General features: G+C 32.2%; 1 protein-coding gene across 1 annotated transcript; it reads right to left on the bottom strand.

Moving 5' to 3' along the window:
* Positions 1–1,361: 1,361 nt before the first annotated feature.
* LOC126738835 (retinal rod rhodopsin-sensitive cGMP 3',5'-cyclic phosphodiesterase subunit delta) lies at positions 1,362–12,098 on the bottom strand. The gene is made up of 2 exons (XM_050444291.1): positions 11,749–12,098; positions 1,362–2,033 (listed from the first exon to the last, which is right to left on the bottom strand). The coding sequence occupies exons 1-2, from the start codon at positions 11,961–11,963 to the stop codon at positions 1,778–1,780; spliced, it is 471 nt and encodes a 156-aa protein (XP_050300248.1). The 5' UTR covers positions 11,964–12,098; the 3' UTR covers positions 1,362–1,777.
* Between the last annotated feature and the right edge of the window lie 459 nt (positions 12,099–12,557).

The following is a 12,557-nucleotide window of genomic DNA, read 5'->3' as shown; positions in this document are numbered from 1 at the left end:
AACCTAATATTGGAAAAAAAATGTATCCAGATTTATGGAAAACCTCAAAAATAGCTCCTATATTTAAAAGTGGTGACAAGGCTAATATTTCAAATTATAGACCTGTAGCATTAATTTGTTGTCCAAGCAAATTTTTTGAATCAATATTATATAACAAAATTTATAATCATATAATCGGTGTTATCACTGAAAAACAGCATGGTTTTATGAATAAGAGGTCAACAGTCATAAATTTAACCACATTTTTGCAGAAGCTGAATGGCGTGGTTGACTCTAACGGACAGGCACGACATTTTGTTAAGAAAGCTAGATTAGTTTGGCTTATCGCACGATCTTCTGCAGTTGCTTGCTTCATTCTTGCAATCCAGGATACAGTATGTAGTATATAGAGGGTGTCCATCTCGAAGTTTTGTCGCTTTGTCAGGGGTGCCTCAGGGGTCTAACCTGGGGCCATTGCTTTTCTTATGTCTTATTAACGATCTACTATTGTGCTTAAAATATTGTGATGGTGAAATATTTGCCGATGATTTAAAATTTTATAGAGCAATTAATAGTATTAAGGACTGCGAACTCCTTCAGCACGACCTGAATAGAGTAATATTTTGGGCAAAACAAAACAAATTATCTTTTAATGTTGAAAAGTGTATTACAGAAAATGTTACTAGAAAAAAAGTGCCAATTAATTACAATTATAAAATGGATACTAATGTCTTAAAATTTAAAACAGAAATAAAAGACTTGGGAGTAGTTTTCGACAATAAGTTGCATTTCGATGCTCATATTAACACAGTTGTTAATAAGGCATTTAAGATTTTAGGATTTATAATTCGTAATGCCTGTAACTTTACTAATTTAAAGATCATTACTACTCTCTATAATGTCTATATTCGCAGCATGTTGGAATATGCCTCGATTGTTTGGTGTCCATTCTATTCGGTTTACGAAGAAATGTTGGAAAAAGTTCAAAAAAGGTTTTTGCGGTATTTGTAGTATAAAAAACATGGTGTGTATCTGATGGATATATCTTATGAAAACCTTTTGACAGAATTTAATTTAAAAAAACTTACTTCCAGAAGAACTGTGGCCTGCTTGTTGTTTACACATAAAATCCTTCATAATAATATAGATTGTTCATTTCTTCTCGAAAAACTACTGTTAACGGTAAATATCCATAACAAGTTACCTAATGTGTTATCTGGGGGGCAAAGAATCTATTCTTTTATTAAATTTTGTAATATGTAGTGCTTACTTAATGTGCTGATTAGTCATTAAGGACCAATCGGAATCATTTAATGGACTTTGTGTCTGTAGATTGCATAAATAAATAAATGAATTGGGTAGTTCAATAAAAAGATGTTGAATTAGGAAATAATTAAAAAATGATTTATTTTCTAATTACTATTACAAGTAGGTATATAAACATTACAAAATACATATTTAAAAATAAATGATTGGAATAAGTATGTAAAAATTTCCTGTTTTTAACTATTTTAGAATTAAAAAAAAAAAATATGTCAAATTTATTTGTTCATCCTATTAAATTCATCCCGTAACAATAGCTAATCTCTTTAAGAAATACTCTAGCACTTAACTCACATATTAATTGGTGTTCAAAGAAACGATGGATATAGTGGTACATAGTGCCCAATCTATCAATTTTATGTTGTTACCTTCTTTTTGGTGCAATACATCAATCGTAAAATGTAACACAAATTGGACTCGCTGCATACTTGATAGACAAAAAAGCAATCGGTACCTAAACCCTTTTAGTCAAATACTACACATAAAACAGTCTAACGTTAGAAGTAGATATAAGCAAATCGTCCTCAAAAAACTTCGTTTCAACAACAACGTTCCCGTTCAGAACTGAGGCCGGCATCATCTCTGACTCGGGCGCCGCCTCCATGATCGATTTCCATGTGTTTGTCGATTCTGGAGGAACAGCACCAAATTCGAAGTTCCACTCTTCGAGGCATCGCCCTTTAAATAGAACTTTTTGTTCCAGACGAAAGTTCTGTAGCGGCTCTTTGGTACTGCAAACAAATAAAAAGTATAAATTTATTACATATTTTCATGAATATTATTGGTTTTTCAATAAATGTAATGGTTCATTGTTACAACTGCATTATATAAATTAAGATTTCCATACTCCATGGACTATGGGATGCACAGTAATCAAGTGGAAATCAGCATAGCATCACAACATTTCATTTGTGATGCCAGACTTTTCTCAGCTTTTCCATGTCTGTGAAGAGAGAGACAAAAGCAGCAACTGACCTAAAAAACCTATACGCCATGCAGAAAGTTATGTCAACTTAATATCCAGAATGCAGGGACAATGTTGTCAAATCTTCCACAACTTCTTGTTGATTGAAATACAGATTAATCTCTGGGAGACAATACCCAGCTTAATAAATGCATGCCCAAAATCTTCTCCAAGTCTATTCTAATACAAGGGTTGGCTGTAGTGCGAATGATTCTTATGGATTTGTGTTACAATGCAAATATCCTGTTTTAATAGTGTTTAAGACACACATACACACCTTGCAAGGTTTTGAAAAAGAAGTTAGTTTTTGCATAATTTATTGCAGAGAATATTAATATGTTCACCCCAGTTCAGCCAAGAACCAGAAAAGATGACACAATTTGTTATACCTTAGTTAAGAAACAGCCTGTTCCAGAAAACCATTGCTTGGTTCTGGAAAAGCTAGCCAGAAGAGAATTTCGTCACATTTGTGGATGCTTTAAAAACATAGAATTTAACAAAGTATACTTCAGAAGGCAAGAGCAAGCTGTGGTTTCCTAAGTTCATCTGCATTGAAAGTAACAAATATTTTAATGGATGTTTCCATAGATCAAGGTTAAGTCCATGTATATGTGTGTATTTTAGACCAGTGTACAGACTCTGTAGTATAGGTGGTATCACTTAATGTCATAGTGTCACCACATTGTGCCAGAAACCTATCTTCAAAGTAGACATCAGGTAGTAGAGTTCGATGGTGTGAGATCAGCAAACCAAATGATTGCAGTAAGAGATCTGCATCATCAGACAATCTTAGAAACCATTTTATTTCTTAGATAAATGCCAAGGGGAAAGTGAAATAGGAATGAGTGTAGACTGTCATTTAGTCACTCACACACCCAATGGGAGGTCTTTTGGGCTGGCAAGGAATTTTACTATTCAAATGCTTAAAATATATTACCAAATATAATAATTTATCGTATGTCATACCAATTTGTTCCTCAGCTACCTTGAAGATAAGTCAGTTTGTTTCTCCTGTAGGCAAACTAGAATTCATTGAAAAATTTGGATATATATGAGAATTTCAATTGGTCAGATACTATCTTCAGAATGCTTTAAAGTCAGGGTGGCTTGACGTGAGAGTCATAAGGTCAGTTTATTTTTCTTTGATTGAATTTCACCATGACATATGATACTGATTTCTAAACCTAAGCCAAGAGATTCCTGTTCCTGAACCCACTCTTTATTAGGGAAGGCATTCTGACGATCTTCCGCCGATACAGAAGGTAGCATCTCTCATCTTCTTAAATCGTTTGAACATGCAATTTGGCCAAAAAGTCATTCTGTGGGAAAATTCATAATCGTATAGAAAATTATTTAATATCCTATACAGTAGCACCAATACATCAAAATCCTCAAACATTCTTTAAATGAACTCTTAGTTGACAAAGCCTATTATTAAAGCCTAATTATTTACTTAACTATTACAATTCTTTTTTAAAACATATACCGTCATGATCATATAAATGGCACACCTTGTATATTATATTATTCTCAAGAAGAAAACAAAAAATGAGCAATAACAAAATATTCATCTTTGTATCTCTTTATGAGTAAAAAAATGCAGCAAATATATTTCTGGTATTTCCTACATATCAAAATTTGGTATAAATTAGATTTTTTTGGGTGGGCACATAAGTAACACATTTTTTAAATTTTGTTCAAATATTTTCACTACAAGTAAGTTGTTTTTGCTTTAATTAGAGTATTATAATATTGACTAAACTGCATTTTTTTAATTCGGTGATGATGATGATGATGGTTTATCCATATCTGCCATTGCTAAAAATTTAGTTTCCTCCAGAAAAGTGGTGTATAACGCCCTGAAGCTTTACAGAAGCACACAAAGCTTGGAAAATAAAAACAGACCTCCCGTCCTCAAAAAACGTCTGGATACATGGACTAAATAATTTCATGAATAACTAAGTCCAATCCATTTTTAAGTTCCAGCCAAATACGAAGGCAAATAATAAATGATTATGGCATAAATTTATCGGAAGAAATAACAAGAAAAGAATTAGGAAAAAGGTTATGAGAAGTAAACCTTAGGGGTTGCACTGCGAAAAACAAGCCCCTTGTTTCCAAAAGGAATATCAAAAAACAATTAAGGTTTGCTCGTCAGCACATAAATAAAAATGACGAAACTACATACACAACAGATTTGAAAATGATAAAAAATGTCATATGAGGTGTCCCCCAAACCTTCAATTCGATCCACTGTTAGACAATCACAACTGTTAAGCAAGCTGGAGGATCAATCATGTGCTATGTCATGGCGAGGAGTGGGGCGCATTCAAAGGATACATGGCATACTGGACGAATATGTCTACAAAGACATCCTGCAAACTGTAATGGAGCCCTATGCTGAGGAGTTTATGCCGATCACATGGAAATTTATGCAGGATAATGACCTCAGACACTCTGCAAGGCTAATAATAAAGTGGTTAACACATAATATGGTAGATGTTTCAGAATGGTCCCCACAAAGCCCCGATCTAAGCCCTATAGAGAATCTGTGGGAACATGTAAAAAATCAAACTAAAGATCTGAACCCATCAAATCTGGATGAACTTTGGAATGGATTAAGGGAAACATGGTTTAAAATTCGAGCAAGTTATTGCAAAAAATTGATTAAGACATTTCCACCCAGACTAAGGGCTGTAATAAAAAATAAAGATTTCCTACAAAATATTAATTATTCTTTTGTTAAATATACTTTTAATTAAAATGTGCTATTTAATTGACCAGCATTTCTTTTTAATTTTTAAATATTTTTTTATTATGTAGAAACATTGTTTTAGTTTTAGTTTAATAAAATTGAACTAACTAGATAAAAAAAGAAATTATGAAGAATCTGTGTTTATTATTTTCAAGCATAGATTCAGAAGTGTGCTGTTTATATGACCATGACTGTATACTTGTTTTTTATATTACACATTTATACTTGTTCAATATTTGTCTGTTAAATGTTTGTTTGTCTGTTGTATACCTTATGATGTTTCTAGCCTGATAATGGCTATAATATATGTATTTTTGTTAATTTAGTTTCTAAAGCTTTGTTTTAAAACAGTTATTTGTGTTAAAATAATTATGGATATTTGACTTTGACTTGGGCATATTGTATAAGCAAAGAGAGAATATTAAAGGAGATTCTTTAAATATTTAAAGTATAGGTATGATTGGATGTACCCACCTCAAGGCTTTCTTTATGGCGCTTTAAGTGGAAGATTTAATGCTTGTTCTCTACAAACTCGAAATATTTTGGTCTTTCCCTAAATTTTTTCACAATGATATAGATTTTGTACAGTAAATTAATCAATTTTAATAGTTCTTTATTCATATTATATGCCTATGTTGAATTGGTGGAGAATCTTCTCAATACTCAATACTCATGTTATCACATACAGTTTACATACATGACAAAGAACTTAATTAAAAAGAAATTACAAGAGTTTGTTAAATCAATAACAGAGAATATTTTACATGTTTTACATACCAAAACTTAGATTAAACAACAATGGCACTCACATGTTAAAATCATAGTTTAAAGTATTTGTCAAAAGAATAAAAAGTATTTTTTATTAGATAATGTGTCACACTTCGCTAAAAACTCTTAATGGGTGAAACCTTAGCAATAATATAGAGTTATAACTTAAATTTTTTAATATTAACACATTAAAAAATTTAATAGTAGTAGTAGCCCCAGTAGCCTGGACCATCCTAAGACCTTCTAAGATGCCAATAGTACCTTGCACAATTGTTCTAGTCATCAATATCTCTGGGAACTTGAAACTGACTCTGACTCTGGCACTGTTTAATAAAGAGGACACTCCAGCACATACAAACAAGGTACAGAGACCAAGACTAACATAAACATTTTTGCATTCATCCCTGAAATCTAAACTAGATATCATTCTTATTGCCTTTCTTTATATACCAAAAACCCTGCTTACCTTCACTATATGGCCGCACACAAGAATTGCATGAGAAAGATGCAAAATGGCAAAATATACTATTCTTACAATATCCACAGAAACAGAATTACAAAGATTTCTGAGCACATTCACACCCTTGTTCACTTTTCCCACAAGACCATCAAATGATAATAATTTGAAAATCAATTTAAAATTCAAAATGCTAATTGATACTAACAAATTTCATTAACATTTCTTTTCCAGAAGAATCAAAATTATTTAATAAAAATATTCCTAACAAGCAAGTAAGCTGGTTTAATGATGACTTAAAAGATATGCGCAATAAACTTCATTTTTTGATAATTTAAAAAAAAAGTGCTATGCCGTGCTATGCCAAAGAGTACCGTAACCGAATATTAAAAACAAAATTTAGAAAATCTATTAAATCTGCAAAAATCAAAGCAAATAACGAATTTATAAAAAACTCTAGTAACCCTCAACTAGCTATGTAGAAGCTTATCAATAAAAAAACAAAAAAATGATACCTTTAAAACAAATTCAAGACTCCACCGCTGAAAATGTGATAAATAAACTTGAAAATTCTAAATGGATGTACAGACTACCTAAATTCTAACTCAATGAAAAACATACTATCTTCCAAGTTCATTCTGTTAGTTATCTCAGAGATAAATAATAGCAGCACAAAGATCCAGATGGTATTAACACAAGGACCATTAAAGCAATAAAAATTATAATAGTTCAACCTCTTACTGCATTAATAAACCAATCTATAGCTTGCAATACATTTCATGGTTTTCAAAACTGCAAAGGTGGTACCTCTCTTCAAGAATAAAGACTCAACTGATGACTCCAACAATTATTGTCCCATATCTCTGTTGCCAATATTGTCCAAACAAAGGGGAGGAGAAAGTAAACTCAAAGTCCAAGTCTCATAATCAAGCATCTATTTAAAGGTTACGCGTTTCGCCGCATTAGGGCATCATCAGACCTATCTAAATACAAAAAACTGCACACTGTGTGTGCAGTGCATGAGTGCTTGTGCACTGTGCACTGTGTGTGCAGTGCACGAGTGCTTGTGCACTGCACACACAGTGTGCATAGGTCTGATGATGCCCTAATGCGGCGAAACGCGTAACCTTTAAATAGACGCTTGATTATGAGTTTGGACTTTGAGTTTACTTTCTCCTCCCCTTTGTTCATATACTTAAGTCTCTTTGGGAATGATGGATGATTATTTTGAATATTGTCCAAAGTTTGTGAACATATTTTAAAAAATCAATTTAACAAACACTTTGAGTCCAACAAACTGTTAATTAATCAATTTGAATTCCGCAAAAACAAATCCACAACTTTGGCCATTGACCACTTCATTAGTAATATCTTGGAGGGTTGTGATAAATGTCTTGATACTGTTGAATCATTTTTAGACCTCACAAAGGGCATCATATTATTTGATGACACAACTTAGAATAAACTCTATTTCAATAATTTTTAGCAAATCATCTACCTGAAAACAAATCAAAATCAGAAAGTATTAACTTCACTCTTAGGAACAACAACAAAATTGGACATGGTTCCTTGCCTAATTGTGGAATGGAAGCTAAATTTTAGACATCTGGTCCAAGTGACTTCAAGAGATACACTTCTAATGGCATATTACAACAACCATTTTTTTTAACTTATGCCTGGGGTCATTCTTGTCATATTGAGAAAGCATTTGGGCAACAAAGAAAATGCATCCATATAATCTCCAGTCTTGGCTATAGAAAGGACTGTCGTAATTTCTTTATAACTCTTAATATTTTAACCTTACCCTATGTTACTGCTCTTTCTTCGCATGTTAAACAAAATCTTAATCTATACAACTCTTATAAGGATTTTCACACCTACCCGACAAGAAACAACAGTAATCTTGTACCTGACTGGTCATCTGGAAAGATCCAGAAATGGTTCAAGATATATTCATATAAATATAAAAATTCAAATATTTATGAAAATATCCTATCTATGTTTGATGTTTATTGTCCCTTAAAACCACTAAAAGGAAGAGGATCTAAACCATTGTGGTTAACACATAATTTTAAAAAAATGATAGAGTTAAAACATAAAGCTTTTAAAAAAATCTTTATTTAAAAGCTGATAATAGTAGAAAGTATTACATCAATCTTTAATTATGTAAATCATTAGCACAATTAAGCAATCTTAATTGTGTGGCAGTAAAAAGGCATATTATTCTCATGAAATTAACAAGTGTCAAGGACCACATAAAACTAAGGACTTGGAAAAAAATCTCTAATTGGAAAGTCAATAACAATGCACCTGCAAAAATTCCTTCTAATCTAAGAAAGCCAACACTTGTTAATAATCATTTTCTGGATAGTGTGCCTCCATTACAGATTGGTCGAGATAATTTGGATACATTTCTTAATTCCTCAATTGATGGGGAGCCGTTTCATTTTAAGCTAGTCTGTGAAAATGAAGTTTATAAAACAATAAACAGTATTAGAAGTAATGCTATTGGGGTAGATGAGATCTCTATAAAAATGTTAAGAGCTTTCATATTTGCCTAAAACCTCTAGTGAACATTATTAATATTTTTTTATCTTCTGGATGTATCCCTGACATCTGGAAAAAAGCCCTTGTTACTCCAGTACCTAAAGTGAACAATCCAACCAATATTGATGAACTCAACACTTTTTATTAATTCTGGTAAAACACAGGCAATCCTGTTCTCAAGAAATGAAAGAACCTTGAATAATGGAGCACCAAGTAAGTTAAATATTAATGGTGTTGAATTGGAATGGGTAGATCAAGTTAAAAAACCCGGGCCTTTGTATGGATAATCGAAAGTCAATTAATACACATGTAAAAGATTTTATGAACAGTCACATTATAAATTAGAGTCATGTGAATTTAAGGATATTTTGCCTGCTAGTACAAAAAAAATCCTTTAGAGAGTTTAGTGAGCATGTAAAGCAGGTCTCTAGTCTTAATATGGCCCAAAGAAGATTTTTGGATAATCGAATGTCAATTAATACACATGTAAAAGATTTTGCGAACAGTCACATTATAAATTAGAGTCATGTGAATTTAAGAATATTTTGCCTGCAAAAAAAAGTACAAAAAAAATCCTTTAGAGAGTTTAGTGAGCATGTAAAGCAAGTCTCTCGTCTTAATATGGCCCAAAGAAGATATTTGGGTATAGGCTGCACTGTACATAAATTACTTAGTTTTCATGAACCAGAATATCTGCCAGAATTCCTTATTCAAAGGGGAGATACACACAATGTAAATATTCACTATAAAAGCACACTGGCAATCCCCCAGCATAAGACTGAATTTCTAAAAAGTACTTTTATATATACTGCCGCCTGCATTTATAATGGTCTACCTGCAGAAATTAAAGATTTACCTAAGCATAGCCTCTTTTAAGTCTAAATTAAAACATTTTTGGAGACTGTTTTAATTTAGAATATTTTAATATGGGTATAACTTTGATTTTGGTATGGTTCTCTGAATCATTTTTGTTTAAGTTTTTATTTTTAAGAAAATTGTACTTTGTCCTTTTATTTATTGTGGTGGTTATTAAAACACGCCTAGCGGTACTTTCCACCTTTGTATTTATTTTTCTTTATTCATTTATTGTCCAACAGAAAAATCCCAATACAAAAGACAATTATGAGTAATATGGTAACAAAAAAAAACAACTCAACTAACAAACTTAAACAAACTATGCATATAACAAGAGTAAACCCACCCAAAAGTAATTATGAGTACTACAATAGAAAAAAACTGATCCAAAACACCTCCAGTCCACCTAATACTGATCAAATCAAGAATTTTAATGAATTAACTGTAATCAATTAAGAACCAATAATTTATGCTGCAGAAGATAATGCTTGCATCACCTTTTTTTTTAAGCAGCTGTAGAGCCAATAAAAAGGTCAATGTTATTCTCACTATTTAGTGTGTCAAACTATGAACAGGCTTGGTATAAATGAGCATTTGTGTTGAATTTGAGCTCAAGTTGGTACGGGTATTTTCAAGATAAAATTGAACTTGCCTGCTTTCTTGTCTGTATAGGAGGTGCAAAAAAATTTAATTCACCCAACAGGTCTGGAGCATCAATTTTATTGCAGCAGAGTTTAAATAGAAAAAGTTGGCTGCTTAGTATGACACACTGTTTAAAGGATAAAAAGTGAAATCTCTGAAGAAGCAAGCTATGCTCACATCCTCTTGGGGGCTTTGAAGCTTAAATACTTTCCCTGGTAGAGCTAACTCACTCATGAGCAAAATTACCCAGGTTGTAGTTAAAATTAAATTCATTGTGAAGGTTGGAGATAAGACATAATTTTGCACTTTTTAATGTTAAGAGGCAGTTTATTTATTGAGCACCAGGATAATAAGGTGTCTATGTCCTTTTGCAGTTGAATGCAGTGGTTGTTTTCTATAGTACAAAATAATTTTATCTGCAAATAAAAGACCAAGTAAAAGACATTGCATGTATATAGAATAGATGTAATTTATTTGTTGCATAAATATTTTATTTTCATTTTATTAAAATTCATTAATGCATACCAGCTAGAATTAAAGCTCTTAACTTTTAATCAGTTGAAAGAACAAATTAAGAGGTATCTTTGTGTGTGGTGCCTTCTTTTCATTTGAGAAGTATCTCGGATCCAGTTTTATCCTGTAGTACTGTTTCATTACCTTTTTTCATAGTTTTCAAATTTTCTTTTAAATATTCATAAATATTGCATAATTTTATTTGTGTCATTTAATATGTTTAATTGAATTTGACTTGCATAAGTACTGAATTTGTATAATATATTATGCCAATAAATTATCTAATTATCTAATTATCTCACTCCAGCTGTTTGTTTCACTTGTCTGTTTGAAGTTTAATATTTAAGTTGTTGAAGAAAGATACCATGATAGACACAGCCTTGCTCAGATCCATCAGAGCAAAACTGAATTGTACTGAAACTTATAAAATGCCTCTATTATATCTGGCACAAAATGTAAGATGCCCTGAACTGTATTCCTATGCTCTCTACACCCATCACTAAACTGCCATCAAGAGAAAAAAACTATTTGTCCCAAAGAATTCAACAATGTTACTGTTTTAGATACTATAGGCAAAAGTAAAATTGACCTGTAGTCAATAAAATAAAGAGTCACAGATTTTTAAAATAGGAAACAATGTCCACTTTATGAACTTCAGGTTAAGTATTCTGTTTAAAACAATGATATATTAGCAAAGATTATATCAGTCATGGGCATTATTAAGCAGTTTTTATTACTTTAGTGTTTAACCCATTTATATCACAGTTTGGTTCACCTTTAAGGTTATCAATAACATTCCTTACTTTATTAAGTTACCTCAGAAGAAGAAAAAGGAGGTAATGCTCTCTGTAAGATAATCAAGTGGATCATTATTTAAGATTGGGATATCTGGCACTGTGCTCTGAGTTATGCTGGAGAAAAAAAACTCAGATAAAATGCACTCACCTAAAACTAAACTCTCTAGATACTGCACGACATTGGAGGATGTTTTTAGGTACTCGAGCTTCATGTTCCACCCCTGGAAGGCTGATATCCTCCTGTCCTTGCCAGAAAACCTTTCCAGTGTCTGCGTCACGTAAACAAACCCAATTCACTTGGAAAGCTTTTAAAATTTCTTCGGCCCTATGTTCTGCGGTCTCTTCTAACATTCTGCACACCATATATTATAAAACATATCAAAAAAACATAAATTGGGTGTTATCTTTCTAATTTGGATTTTTCACTTCTGGAAGTGCTGAAGTAAACAAATTACAATTACAACGTAATAAATAGATTGGACATAAGCATAGAGAAAGTAGAATAAGAGAGACGTCAAATGATTGATGACATCACGTTTCGGACACCTTATTTTGGATACTTGACAGTTAGTAGTTCCAATAGCTAGAAAGGGCGGCGCCACCATTTGTGTGAAGCTAACGTCCGATTCATATCTAGCAACCAGATCGAGAACGCAGCATATATGTCGGCTGCCAGCAACCAACTTATAGTCCGCGCTCCCTGTCATGTAATCAAAATAATACCCGTATCTCCTGAAATTCCCAAGAGTTTTAATAATTTTTTCTCCAGATATGTAACAATAGCTACGTTTACAACGGGGGTACCAAATATTTAATACTTGGATCAAATGCCGTCACGAGGCCTATTTTTTCTGTGTATGTGCGCTGCCGCACTAAAATTTGATACGCGAATTTGATGCTTCCCATAGAGTAATTAAAAGTATAATATTCATTTCTCTATGATGCTTCCCAAACAGG

The sequence above is a fragment of the Anthonomus grandis genome, chromosome 7 (assembly GCF_022605725.1).
Source record: "Anthonomus grandis grandis chromosome 7, icAntGran1.3, whole genome shotgun sequence".
Taxonomy (NCBI): domain Eukaryota; kingdom Metazoa; phylum Arthropoda; class Insecta; order Coleoptera; family Curculionidae; genus Anthonomus; species Anthonomus grandis.
The sequence above is the reverse complement of the archived record's forward strand: the minus strand, read 5'-3'. Positions and strand labels throughout refer to the sequence as shown.

Excerpts from the sequence above, each read along its gene's own strand:
- LOC126738835 (XM_050444291.1), bottom strand. The coding sequence starts at position 11,963 with ATGGTGTGCAGAATGTTAGAAGAGACCGCAGAACATAGGGCCGAAGAA. Across the intron at positions 2,034-11,748 it reads TCTAGAGAGTTTAGTTTTAG|TACCAAAGAGCCGCTACAGA; the intron begins GTGAGTGCATTT and ends ATTTGTTTGCAG.